General features: G+C 37.8%; 2 protein-coding genes across 2 annotated transcripts; both read left to right on the top strand.

The window, feature by feature from the left end:
* The first annotated feature begins 533 nt into the window (after positions 1-533).
* pex11g (peroxisomal biogenesis factor 11 gamma) lies at positions 534-7414 on the top strand. The gene is made up of 5 exons (XM_041790791.1): positions 534-692; positions 2596-2793; positions 3220-3398; positions 5328-5396; positions 5497-7414. The coding sequence occupies exons 1-5, from the start codon at positions 630-632 to the stop codon at positions 5693-5695; spliced, it is 708 nt and encodes a 235-aa protein (XP_041646725.1). The 5' UTR covers positions 534-629; the 3' UTR covers positions 5696-7414.
* Positions 7415-7683: 269 nt separating this feature from the next.
* Positions 7684-11667, top strand: si:ch73-40i7.5 (amyloid-beta A4 precursor protein-binding family A member 3). The gene is made up of 5 exons (XM_041790778.1): positions 7684-8002; positions 9949-10972; positions 11160-11187; positions 11281-11426; positions 11568-11667. Exons 2-5 carry the CDS (start codon positions 9962-9964, stop codon positions 11658-11660), a joined length of 1278 nt encoding a protein of 425 aa, XP_041646712.1. The 5' UTR covers positions 7684-8002; positions 9949-9961; the 3' UTR covers positions 11661-11667.
* The last annotated feature ends 2221 nt before the right edge of the window (positions 11668-13888 follow it).

The following is a 13888-nucleotide window of genomic DNA, read 5'->3' as shown; positions in this document are numbered from 1 at the left end:
CTGTCAGGGTTATAATTTGCATAATAGAAGAAAGACTGAGGAACAGGAATGATAATGTCAACTCTATACTTTATCAAAGGTAATCTACTTTATCAATTCATTAGCTTGTTGGAATCCCTTTAGCACCTAGACTAAGTGTAGTTATTGACAACAAAAAACTGCATGTCATTTTCTAAGGCCTGCCTTTTGGCTGCTTTAAATAACTTGATCTAAATATATGGTCAGTTCTGGGACTGAATAACAACAATAAAAAAGGACACTGTATTAGCCATCTCCCCCGATTCAGTGAATATGCTGTGCACACTCTCTAAATGTACCAGAGCATATATGGAAGTATGTTTTTTATACTTCTAGTATCCTACAGACGTACTCTATTTGTGCAATACGTAAATGCATATGAATGCAGCTGAAGTTATGTTCCTCAGATAGAAGTAGATATAACACACTGCTTCTGAACGCTCAGTATCGATGGAATCTGTGCTCGTCTACTCGAGCCTGTTCGTGCTACTTCCTGTTTCAAAGTCCAGCTGAGAACTTCAGTGAAAACCTCTAACAGTGGAGATGTTTGTGCAGGAGCTTCCCAGGTCGGTGATTATTATCGGTACCGCGTTGTGACAGATTACAGAGACATGCAGCAATCTGTGGAGGCTCTGGTGCGCGTGCTGGAGACATATCGAGGGAGAGATAAAGTTGTAAGTAATGCTTAGATTTTAATTCTTAGCAGTGTAAAAATACACAACCACCACCTGAGTGTTTACATCATGAAAACAGAAAAACAGAGCGTCTACTCCAGTTCTCCAGACTGTTAATGGAGCTGTTAGTTACACGACAATAAAGCACTGAGCCGCTGCGGCTTTTAAGTGTCACAATGAGAATGATAATCTAATACAAATGCAGATAAACGATGAAATGTTCAATTAACTGTCTAATGCACGCGTCACCTGGCTGTGAAATTTCACTTCAAACACCAAAGATATCACATTAACATCGTTTAACGCACTACCTATTTAGGAAAGTATTTGTTAGCAGCACTACGTTAAAGGGAATCCTGCCTATTAAACGTATTGACGTTATTAGATTAACATTAGTGTCATTGTTGTGCATCTTTCAAAGAAACATGATAGATTTACACAATTTCGTGGAAAAAATACAAATATATTCACATGTTGGTTGTGCAATGCTCTTTGTGTAGTGACCTCAAATTGCTGCACTGATCAGTCTTTCTGGTTGTAATAGCCTCAGTCTACAGTAAAGTGACTTTGTCCTTATAGTCTTCTTCAGTGAAACAGCACCCAAGTTAAATTAAAAAGGCTTCAGGATGACACTTTATCCTTGAAAAGAAGAGTGCAAATATTTGATCTGACTACCCAGGTTGCATTGTACAACAATGGCAACCTGCATTTAAATCTTAGTGTTGTCATTACCTTCAATTTTATCAAAATGTAGAAATTTACGGTGCTTTTTGTAGAGCATACATACAGCAAGTTTTTATATGCAGGGTTTTTTCTAATAGTCGGCTGACCCGCTGAACATTTCCTTGCAAAAATCTTCAAAACATTCTGATTACGTTTTAATCATGAGGGTTTGTTTTCTTCTTATGTTACACTGTAGTGAAATGCTGATAAAAATTAAACAGTCTCCCCCCTTTGTAGTGCATTCAGATCAGGCTATTTCTAAACCTTGCAAGTCAACATGTTCCCTGTGATCCATGCTAATCGATCAATACAGCCTTTAAAGATTAACATTCAGTGTTAATAGAGCCCATAGTCACAACTGCAAACTACCCAACTGTTATCTATGACACTTGTCACATTCAAGGGTGGAGGAGCCAATCCCAGCAGCAACAAATCTTTCAAAACCAATTTTAAACAGAAGTGTTTTACAAATATCTTAAAATGTGAACACCAGAATGGTAGCTTTATGGTGGAATTTTATGTTGAGGGTGATAGTTTGTTTAGAAGTTATAAAAATGTAGCTACCATGTGCTGTCATTATTACAAATATGGAGTTGGAGCATGGAGCAAAATTACATCCCAGTACTTTTTGGCTGAATTATGATATATAATATATATTTATGATTCAGGCTATTAATTTTTTCCACAAGGGCCAAATGCACATTTTTACTCAGGCACTTTTTACAGCACAATTAGCAGCAAGGTGTCAACAAGGATGCACATGAAAAAATGACATAATGATACGTTTGTAAGTTTTTCAATTGTTTATTTGGACTTTACATTTCAAATAGATAATTTTGGGGTCAATGAACATATTAATGTAAATGATATTACTGTAAAACAGTGTGTTTTACTAAGCAGTAGGGCTAGCATCTTTTTTTTCAACAGCCAGTTAAAGTCAGATAAAAAGGTCTTATGTCTTTTTGAAGTTAAACTACATCACTCTAAATGAAAAATGCTCACACTATATATATTTTGAAAACACGTTGAGAACTCTAAAGAATCAATATATTGCCAAGTCCTTAATGACATGCATAAAATTATGAATTGTATGCTGTGATCACTCACATTTAGGAAATGCATCGGAATTTTAAAAAATCTCTTTACTACCCAGTTATATTTCTCCTGTTTGTCTGAACAGATCAGAACGCTGTGTTATGGCTCTCAGCTGGTTGGAGGAGCTCTTTCTCGTAAAGCCGAAACAGAAGTTACGTCCCAGCAGCTCGGGAAAAGTCTGTTACTGTTTTCAGCTCAGCTCAGCCACTGTAGGACGGTGCTGAGGCTGTTTGATGATCTCTCAATGCTTGCCTACTCTCATGGTTATGGGCTTGGAGGCACGGTAAGGATACAACAGTTTCCATTTAAGTCAGTACTATCCTTTATCATACAACTAAGGAGGGATGGATTCACTCAAAACTGGTCTCTTGGTTGCTGTTTGACAAAATTTATATCAGAAATTGTCTCAGGAAACCAATTTTATCTCCTTAACTTAAAAGAAATATATTAACAACACAGCCCATATCAAATGTGGTTGTGGGTTCTGAGATACATGATTGATTTGGTATGAATGACAAAATAATAGTTGTATTTTTGTCAAAATGCAAGCTGCAGTTTTTCAAGTTTATTAGAGCTTGAACAATGTGAACAAAAATGGAAAAGTCATAAGCATGTTCTTTTATGTTCTCTGAAAATGAAACTAGGATACTGCCATATAAACACTTAATGTGCTGTGCTGCAGTGATGCATGGTTCATTTCTCTTTAAAGGAGGAGGATCCAGGTGTGCGCTGGATCTCTGTGCTGAACAACTTGGCTGACCAGCTGTATTACCCGTGTGAACACATTGCCTGGGCTGCTGATGCAGAACTCATCAAAGTGAAGTCTGATAAGTGGTGGCTGCTCTGCACAGTGCTGTGGGGAACCTCGCTGCTTCTGGGAATTCTCAGGTCCGTCCGCAAACCCTTATTAGATCAGTCTGGATTAATTGATTCTAAAGGAATGATGCATCATGTATACTGGGATCCAAATGTGTCATTATCACCCTGAATGTAAGAATAAAGCTGGAAAATACCACATTTTTCCAAAAGTTAACAATGATTTGAACCTTTTTATCTTACACACTGTTTGTTTGATAAGATCTCAGTAAATCACCAAACTTGTTTTAATGTGCAAATGAAAAGGCTGTGAAGAGAAATTTGCTATTGGAGCTTGCTGCATACATAGGCCAGCAACACGGACACAAATAAACAGGATCCTATGGTTATGGAGAGATGTCAAATTCAGAGTGAGAGGCTTCACATAAACAAGCACCAAAGCAGTATGGGTGCTCAGGCAGTAAACAGGCTGCTCTCCACCAACTAATAAACTGGTGGCTGAATAGCTCAGTGGTTTATGGGTGGTACAAAAAAACTTCAATTATCTCCGCCAAGGAGGTTATGTGATTGGGTGGGTTTGTTCATTTGTTAGTTAGTTTGTTTGTTAGTTTGTTTGTTTGTTTGTTAGCAACAAAATTAACAAAGTTGTGGACAGATTTCGATGAAATTTTCAGGAAAATTCAGAAATGGCATAAGGAAGTACTGATTAGATTTTTGGAGTGATCTGGATCACCGTCTGGATCCAGGGATTTTTTAAAGGATTCTGTACTATTGGGAGATAGGGCTAATGGTGGAGGTTTCTAGTTAGATATGATACCGATACTTTTGGATGTAATTTTATTGATATCGATACTTTCGAAAGATAAATTATTGGACTATCAAACTTTTAAAAGGAACACGTTTTGGCAAATAAAAGCATGTATCCAGGTCATTCAGTGGTTTCTTTAGAGACACTTTAATTAAATTAAAATGTATGTGCAAGCAGGTAAAAAAATAAAATGAAAATAAATCATTATAGCACAAATTTAAACATTAAATTAAAATATCTGCAACTTAAAAATGCCTTATTTCCTTTCTTTTTAAAAATTCAGTATAGATAGAATAGCCAACTGTAGAAAATAGTTTCTAGAAAGGATTAATAAATACAAGTCATCAAAGATTTTCATAGAAACATTTAGCTTTTTATTTTTCTACCATCTGGTCTTCATACACTTTGTAGCGTTAACATGTGGCCTCAGTACTTTTTTTATCTTACAATTTTGAAATTGAATTAGGGGCCACATTGAGAGAGAAGGAAGGTCTGTTTCTCATGCATGATTGGTCCCCAGTCACATGGTACAGCAGGACAGACATGTCCGATTGGTCTCCAAAGTCACATGACACCAACAAGCAATAAAGGCAACACAGTCTGCTCCAGAGAGAGACAACTTCTTTAGATTTCACATTTACAAGCAAGGGAAGAACATGATTCACAATGACTTTAATCTTTTACCTAGAACATCCAAAATTAAATCCTTTCCTCTCTTAGGAAGAGTGGATATTTGTGCAAAGTTTGAAGGAACTTCGTCAAAGAACTTCTTGAAATATTGGGTTGGACGTCTAGATAAACAGACAACAAAAAACACAATTTTCCCTGCCCTAGATGTTGTCATCACAGAAACATTATAATGACAGGTATAAAGGGGAGGAAATGTAAAATTTTCAAATGATACAAAACAGTATGAATACCTCTAAAAAGAAGGAACCAATGGATTTGGTACAGAGTGCCCACATGTGGACGGGTAAACTGGAGGTATTCATAATCTGACAAAAACATCACTGTATTTGCTCTTTTTGTTGATTGTGACTGACATTATAAAGCTGTGGAATCCATTTCGTTAAGTTATAAATACACTGAATTTAATTTTTTAAAATTTAAACATTTAAACATTTTTTGTCAGATTTTAAGGCCACAAAGCAATGCAGGACTTAGTTTTGATGGCATCTGAATCTTCTGTGTAGATCTCTGAGAGTTTTGCTGCTCCTGAAGAAGAAGTTGAGGAAACATGGGAGGGAAGGAGATCAACACAGGTGCTGTATCTAAAGTTTTCTATCATGTATTCTCTCTCTTGGTTTATGGTTTATTTTCCTGTCAGGGTACAATGTCATAATTGTGTTTTTCCACCTGCAGTCGCTCTCAGCTACGCGGACAGATGCGAGGGGAGCTGCTTTCTGTCCTCGGCAGCATGGCCGACCTCAGCAATGCCATTCACTGGATGCCACCCGGCTTCCTGTGGGCTGGACGTTTCCCAAACTGGCTGGTGGGGCTGATGGGTACCGTCTCGTCTGTGGTCGGTTTGATCAAGATGAGTGCGGGCAGCAGTGACTAGACAGACAGTACATAATCTTGACCTCACAGTGAGGAGTGGATGAATGGGCTTTGGTGAGCTCTAAACAAATGATGTAGAGGAGTAAAATACCAAGTTAAAGGTCATGAAGCACATCCTAAATGTGGTCAGGCCTTAGTCCTTTGATAGAAATTAAGCTCTATTTTCTACAAATAAAATGCAATCGCCTGAGAATATAATGGTATAAGAAGTAAAACAGCATGGTAGAAATGTATAATTCAAGGTTTGATCAGCTGTGACTGACAGTCTTTTGAAAATCAGAGGTCAATCGTCTTTATTTCATTCAGATTTTTTAAAATGAGACGATGAAAGGCAAGATTTAATGATGGCATTAGTCAATCAAAAGATTCTTTTTTAATCCATTGTTTGACAGCTATTTGCTGCAACTTCATCCTCATGCAAATGTAACATTTTTTCAAGAAACTTTGCTTAAGGGAATCCAGATAAAGTATTTCAGATTGTTGAAGAAGTGCTTCGAGGCCCTTCTTGTTGATAAGTCCTGGTGATGTTGTGTAAATTAGCAGGAAGCTTCAGAACTGAGTTATCTCTGTGCTTTGCTCATAAAACAATCTTTGCATTGTTTACTGAGTCATTTTAAGGGCAGCCAAGTTAAGAAAATGGCAGACTCATCTGGAGCATCACCTCTTTTGCTTGGGGAATACAAGATTTGTTTTCAGTATGCAAAGTCCAAGACTTCACCCTGTGCCTGGTGTAAGTAAAGTTCACATTTCATAGGTTGATTCTTTCACAGAACAGAACAGTTAACACTAGGTGTAATTTAAGGGAAGGTATTCACAAACACTTAACATCGACCCATTAAGTCAATCACCTGAGATGATCAGTGCACAGAAGTTGGGATCGAGACTTTAGTAATTTGTAACTAAAGCTTTTCAGTGACTTTAAGAAAAATACTGTGACATTGTAGAAAGAATGCTCAATCATTGCCTTAAATACACACTCCACAGAACTACTCTTCAGTATGGCATTCATAAGTATTTTATAAACTGTGAATTCTTTTTTTACTTAGATCACTCAATTGAATTGAATTTTTGAATAAACGTAGAAAAGAGGAGGGTGGGTGCTTCATGGGGTCAGCAATGACGAGAACATTGTAACCAGGTGCTCTTCAGGATAAGAGCATAAGGATAGAATGCAAAAAGAAGAACAAATGACTTGCAAGATAACATGCAAATAAAGTCCATGGTAGGAATGCAGTCAAAACTGAACATCAGATTTACTCTAATGTATTACATTTCTTTTATTGAAATATTATACGTAAAGGTTTTTTATTACATTGGCTTGGTGCTTTCAGTTCTGAGTGCTTCAACCATGGACCTTATCTGCAAGTAATCTGGTAAGTCATTTTTTTCTTCTTTTTGAATTTATTTTCTGACTGAAAATGTTTAAAGATGAACCTACTGTATGATTGTAGTTATGAATGTCCTCTCTTAAGGCGACACTACAGCTGATGTCACTTAACGGTTCTAAGTCGATACTGTCATTAAAAAAAGTCTAAGTAAACAAATGATTGATTTGCATTAAAGATTAGTAGAAAACAGCTTAGGGTGGTAAGTTTGGATGGAATCGTGTATGTGTTTCTGGTAAAACCGTAGTTAAGCTGTTGGAAGTTAAAATGAATGTATGTTTTTATTATTAATGATATAAACGAATGATTTTTTAAATAAAAAAAATCCTTTTCGAGCGGACTAGTTTTTGACGTTTGATTAAGCGGGTCTGGAAGGTTCAAAATGACGTGTACATTTGTGGCCTTTAGGTGCGGACGGTCGTGTAGTAAAGACTAGACCCCCGTAGTTCATCTAGCCTAAACTCATGGAAGAAGCCATTATCACGCTGCTAATAATTCATAGATATGTATTTCAAAGAAAAAGGCATTTTTATATGGGAGGTTCAAGAGTGTGTTAAATGGTTATTGATTAAGTTTGATATAGGCGTGCAGGAAAAGAAGAAGAAACCAAATGGCCCTTATAGGGCACTACGAGTTGACGTGAACGCAGCACGGCTTCAGAGTCAGTGAATAAATAAAAAGCTGTCGAATCGAGAGAAGAAACAATGTCAGTAAGGCTGAGCCTTAAACGAGCTGTATTAACCCCTACATTATGTTTAAGTTACACTATTTAACGTTGCTGCTGTTGTTAGTATGACGAGGAAAACAAAGATCAAGTTTTGGAAAAGACTGAAATTTCAAACCACGTCAACTTGTCTGTCGTGGCAACTAGAGGAGTCGGTGCGTGTGGGTACAAAGAGACCGAGTGAGACATAAAATAACAGGTAAGAGCTGCTTTTTCAACGCCTAAATAACACATTTTAACGGGGAATTGACACGGCACGAAAATGGTTTCAATTAGGAAAACGGGTTACCATAAAGCTGCTGAAATAGCGTAGCTAGCTAACTTTGTCTAGCCAAACTTTTGAACGTGATGGTCGTGCACTTAAAGTGTTGGGGTTGAGTGTTTGATTAATTTCAGTTCCCAAACCTGCACCCATTATTGGTATAACTTAATTTGTCATAGAGGGAAGTTACGAGCAAATCCCACGTATAAGCAGTCTGAATAACAGGCGGCTACTTGAACCGTTAACATCCAGTTATTCCAGGCAGTCTTCCTGTCCTGTTTGGTTTCATATACATTTCCTCTTTTATATACTAGTTAATGCGCAAATTTGTGGCGCTTCTGTTGCGAAACTCGCTTTTTAAGCCTTTAGTTGCATCGCTGATAATCCATATCCCGGATAGACCACCAGATTTACTCTGTGTCTTTTTTGACACCATTTTTCAAAGTGACTGTCAAATGTATGACCAGGTAAATTAAATATATCTTTTAGTGAAGTTTTGATTGCTGAATCTTGGGGAAACACAAGTCCAAATAAACCTCCCTCTTTATGCTGAGTATTTGGGTGCACAAGAATTTATATGTAATAGTTGCAGACTTCTGTTGTTCTTGTAACTCTTGTTCTCCAGAAGGGAACATGACGGTGACACATGTTGAACATGTCCATGTACTTTGAGCCTTTGCTTCTTTCGAGACATTCATGGTGCCCTCAGAGGCTATATGATTGTCAGATAAGACTGTCTTTAACTGATGGGGTCTATTTAATCAAAGAATGTGTGTTTTATATTCTTCTTTCATTCTTGAAATCAAGTTAACGCAACTGGTCATATTAGCAAAAAAATACACACATTTAATATTAAAAACAATGCTGTAAAGATGAACTAGAGTACAATTAAAAATCAAAACAAGTATAGCCACTTCTTAATGCAAAAAGTGGCCATATTTGACAAAAAATATATTCTACGTTGCTCTTTTATATGAAAGTTTAAAAAAATCTGTCTTTTTTTGAAGATATGTATTTATCAGTTACAGTTTTTATTAAGGACAAATAGGCATGCTTTTAAGTAGTGATGCACAGATTGTGCAAATCTGGGACAGTGCCAGTACCAATGTTTGAAAGAAAAATTTGGCTGATACTGATGTTTTTTGTGAACTCATTACTGTTTCAGTTTTTAGGATTGTTAACTTCCTTATTTGGGGATTGAAATTCCCTTTATTTATTGAACAGCAGTTTAGTTGTAGCCTTTTGTCATTTTATAGGGGGCAAATCCAACTATAGATATCCACAGAAGAACTACTGATTTGAACTTAGTGCAAAATGAAAGATTCTTTAAAAATCCAATAATGGGGGCACAGATGGCCTAGTGGTTTAAGGCGTGCCCTATGTACGTGGGCGGCCCGGCTTCGAATCCAGCCTGTGGCCCTTTTCCACATGTCTTTCCCCACCATCCCGTCCCTGTCACCGATTCTATCCACTGCCCTCCTCTGTCAAATGAAGGCTCAAAAACCCCCAAATAAATCTTAGAAAAAGAATAAACTAATAATAACTTCAGCTTCAACTTCAACCTTATAGCTGAATTTTTGGTAAAATGCAGATGGAGTGCCAAGCTGTTTATAAAGGAAAACTAGTAAATGGATGTTTTGCTTTGTTTTTTTGTTTGTTGGTTTTAAGGGAACTGAAAAAACTAATGTATTTGTTCATTAATTGACTTCAATCTTACCTCTATATAAGAATAAGAAACCCTTAAAAATGGAGATAAAATAGTACATTGAACCCAGTATCATGTATTGTTTCTTAACATACTGCTACTCCTTTTTTGCTGTTAGAAACCTGGTGCCCCTTTGAATTGAACCACTGTTCTGTAAATGCGACTTTTCTTCTTACAGGCTTTCTTTCAAAATGGACTCAGACGTCTGCCCTGCTGATCAGGCAGCCTCCGTACCCTCAGACACCTCGTGTCCGTCTGCTGATCCTGCTGATTTACTCTCTGGTGCTGACTTGAACAGACAAGATGTTTTAGAACCAACAGGTTTAGAGGCAGAGGATCTGGACTCTTACAACCCCATCGAGCCTCCTCCTTTAGACTGGAGGTCTGACTCCTCTAGTGAGGCAGGCTCAGCAGACGACCTGGATGATTCCAGCTTCCCCCCTGCTGTTGAAAATCTGGATGAGGCCAGTCCAAGTGAGCCAGTGTTAATACCTTTAGATGTAAGCCTCACTGTGGCTTCACCCAGTGAGAACCAGCAAGAGCTTCTGGGAAATACTGTAGAGCAAGTCCAAGATATTAGAGAGCATGAAGAAGAAGATGAGGCAGTTGAGGAGGAGGAGGTGAGGGTTGAGGACTTAGAAGGTGATAGGGAATATCAGGAGGAAACCTTGTGTGATGTGGATGGCACAGTCAGTGAAGAGGAGGTGCCTAAAAAGAGCTCAGGTGATGAAGATCACAGCCGTATCCACACCCTGCTCAGCCAGCTCCAGATGATGGGGGAAGAGCCTCACCCCAGCCATGGGACACCACCTCACCTCGCCCAGCATCACTACTCAAGCCGCTCTGAGCTTGAGGGCTGCTCCCCTTCCCTCATAACAGACGACAGCAGTGAGACCACCGGGCTGCTGTTCTCTGAAAGTCACCACAGAGACCTTCTGGGACTGCTGCAGGTCACAGAGATCGGCCCAACACCCACTCCTACCCATTTGCCTCACAGAGGGGAGGTGGATGCTGTGGTGTCAGTGTCCTACAATCAGGAGGATGCTCAGAAGTTTTGGGGGCATTATAGGAATGGTCGACAGCAGCGGCACAGGGACGACTCCATTGCTTCCCTGCCTGATGAGGAGTACCCGGAGCCTGTGTGGATGAAGTTGGGAGAGGAGCCTCCAGAGGAAGAGGAGGCTGCTGGAGAGAGTGAGCAGGTAGGTTGGAGTACCAACACAATAATCAGCTGAAATGAATTAGTTAAAACCATTTTTATACTTAAAACTGTATTCCTTATGCAACTTTCATGAGTCAAAAATAGTGGTGAAATAACAAGTTTCAATACCTCAATAATCCAAGTAAAACCCAAAAACATTTGAACTAATTTTTTTTCTCTCATTGCAGAGTGTGGATCAACTCTCATATAAAGATGGTAAGACTACTAGTCAGGCTTTTTTTCTTGTAGATTTTCATCTTGTCTAAAGGAGATGAGGTTGAGCCACTGTCTGTATGTTTTGCTCTTCAGTGCCTGGTCCCTGTGACCCTGAAGACTTATTGGATGGAGTCATATTTGGTGCAAAGTACCTGGGCTCCACTCAGCTCAAATCTGAGAAGAACCCATCTACAAACGCTCGTATGACACAGGCTCAGGAGGCTGTGGACCGCATCAAGGTGAAACCACTTAAGATACGCTAACAGTGGCTTCAAATATGTATGCCTGTAACAGCACAACTGTGCTGCTCACCTCTATGTGATGAACTGACTTTGTTGGGGATACATGTTTGATATCACTGCCTCTGATGTTTCCTTTAGGCTCCAGAAGGAGAGTCCCAGCCAATGACAGAGGTGGATCTGTTTATCTCCACACAGCGTATCAAAGTGCTCACTGCTGATACACAGGTATGATTGAACAATGGCTTAAAAAGTCCAGTTAACCTTTAAATCATGGTTTTGAATTTTCTTTTCTCTCTTGTGTTTTCATATATGGGTTTGTACCACATTTGTCTTTTTTTTAGATTTCCTCACGTTAGTTTTAATTTCATAACATTGTCATTATTTTAGTGTTCAAGAACACATATAGATTGGGTTTTTTTCTGGCCTTTAGGGCCAACAATTGTAGATGGATTCCAGGTAGTAAGATTAAACAAAAAAGGAACATAAGATCACATTAGGGAGCTTTGAATCAAGATGTGCCAGTGTTATGTAAAACCACTGGGCCTCATGCACCAATATCTTCTGAGATTTTTCTTAAATTTCTGCTTAAGAATATTTCCAAGAGAAACCTTCGTGGGGTTCATGACACATTCTTAAACTGCTGAATTGTTCACATCTAGGTTCTGAAGCTGATGAATGCCAGGTGCTCTTAAGTTCTTAATTAGCATAGAGAAACACATTTTTATGCCCATATACATATGGGGCTGTGTACAAAGACAGATAGCAAGCAGGAGTGAGAGGAAAAGATGATATCAGTTACGTCAGAATTAAACAAATGATGAAAATAACTGCAACGTTTTGATATTTCCAAAGTAGATGTAGTCCTACTCCAGATGACACCTAAAGATGAGTTGATTTGATTTCTAGCACCAGTAGTTGATGTTAAATGCAGGCTTTGCAGACACATCAATTGGATGAAATAACTGGTTCAAATGGATTTGATTATTGCATTCACTCTAAAACTTGATGCTTTAAATAGGTGAAACATCATCATTTGGACACATTTAAATACGTGTCTGTGAGGAAGTTTTTGTAAATTAATACTTGACTATATTTAGGTCATGTATTTGTATATATTATTTAATTATGTGAAAGTGTTTATAAAAATACAGTAAATTTAATTAATAATTCTATCTTATTGAGTCATTCTTAATCTTTCATATTTGAGTGCTGTAAATTCAAAATTTTATCCTTTGATAGCAGAACTTGAGTGTTGGTAAGGGTACTCCTAGATTTTGTAAGAAAATGATGGTGAATGTCAGAATCTTCTTAAAAACTACGCAAGAGGGATTTAAGAACAATAATTTCTGCTTAAGAACGGTTGGTTAATGAGGCCCAATACCTGTACTGTATGCACTAAAGCTACTAGAATTGATGCAAAATCTGGTTGCACTGGTATTTAAGACACTAAGTTTGTTTTTGTTTTTTTTTTTGGCTTCCAAAGAAATTAGGATTAAAACTGTCTTCCTATATGATGATTTCCTTTGAGCATCCCCCATTTTCGCAATGTGGAGTTTGCACTTCTGCAAAACCCTGTTAGCTTGGCTTGCATTTACATTTATCCCAGCTTGTTATCAGTAGTAAAGCAACTGCTTACAATGAGCAACAAATGAGAGTGAATTTTCTCTCGTGTCAGGTTGTGTGCTGTGTGTTGTGATGGTGGTCTAATTGGTATATAGGATGCAGTCAGGTTACTAGATGAAAAAAATGGGTATTAAAGGTGTATCTTATACTATGTTTTTATGGTATTTTTACTTTGTTGTGTAGTAACTGACTAATTGGAGAAATTTAAAACAGTTATTGAGTAAAATACTGAAAAATACACCTGTAAATGCCCAGATCTCTGCCATTGCCATGATTAAGAGTCTTTACCTGTTTCCTCATAATTAGCCTGAGTTAAAGGCCTGATTTGTTTTCATGATTTAATTTAAGGTCAGCATTTAGCTTCTTGGTTTTCACAAGCCATCGCAGCAGGAATGCTTAATATAGAAGTGGGTGGTGATTTAATAACAGAGCTCTGCAGTAATGTTGCAGTTATAGTGCAGTCTATTTTCCTCCACAGTGTGGTTGAATTGTCAGGAGAGTCAAAGTGGGTCATCTACTGTCAGCTGCTCCCCACTTTGCATGGATGGGTGCTCTTTGTTACATTATGCTTTTGGGTATGAAAATAATCTCAGTTCTGCAAAGTTTTACTTTTGCAATGTTGCGGTTTCGGTTCTAAATTACAAATAATATTCTTTGTAGCTTGAGCCATGTAGTTTAAGTTTTCATTTCATGCATCTCAAAGTAGTTAAACAGGAAAACTGCCTTTATTTTCATCAAGATTTTAAATCAAGATTGTTAATATTTTGGGAAATTCAGTCATTCAGTGCTTCACTGATTGTTTTTGAAGTAGTGGAGTAGCTGCAATAAAATCTCTG

Source organism: Cheilinus undulatus, linkage group 7 (assembly GCF_018320785.1).
Source record: "Cheilinus undulatus linkage group 7, ASM1832078v1, whole genome shotgun sequence".
NCBI classification, from domain to species: Eukaryota; Metazoa; Chordata; class Actinopteri; order Labriformes; family Labridae; genus Cheilinus; species Cheilinus undulatus.
Note: the sequence above shows the minus strand (reverse complement) of the source record. Positions and strands in the feature narration are given on the sequence as shown.

Excerpts from the sequence above, each read along its gene's own strand:
- pex11g (XM_041790791.1), top strand. The coding sequence starts at position 630 with ATGCAGCAATCTGTGGAGGCTCTGGTGCGCGTGCTGGAGACATATCGA. Across the intron at positions 693-2,595 it reads ATCGAGGGAGAGATAAAGTT|ATCAGAACGCTGTGTTATGG; the intron begins GTAAGTAATGCT and ends TTGTCTGAACAG. Across the intron at positions 5,397-5,496 it reads AGGGAAGGAGATCAACACAG|TCGCTCTCAGCTACGCGGAC; the intron begins GTGCTGTATCTA and ends TTCCACCTGCAG.
- si:ch73-40i7.5 (XM_041790778.1), top strand. The coding sequence starts at position 9,962 with ATGGACTCAGACGTCTGCCCTGCTGATCAGGCAGCCTCCGTACCCTCA. Across the intron at positions 10,973-11,159 it reads CTGCTGGAGAGAGTGAGCAG|AGTGTGGATCAACTCTCATA; the intron begins GTAGGTTGGAGT and ends CTCTCATTGCAG. Across the intron at positions 11,427-11,567 it reads AGGCTGTGGACCGCATCAAG|GCTCCAGAAGGAGAGTCCCA; the intron begins GTGAAACCACTT and ends TGTTTCCTTTAG.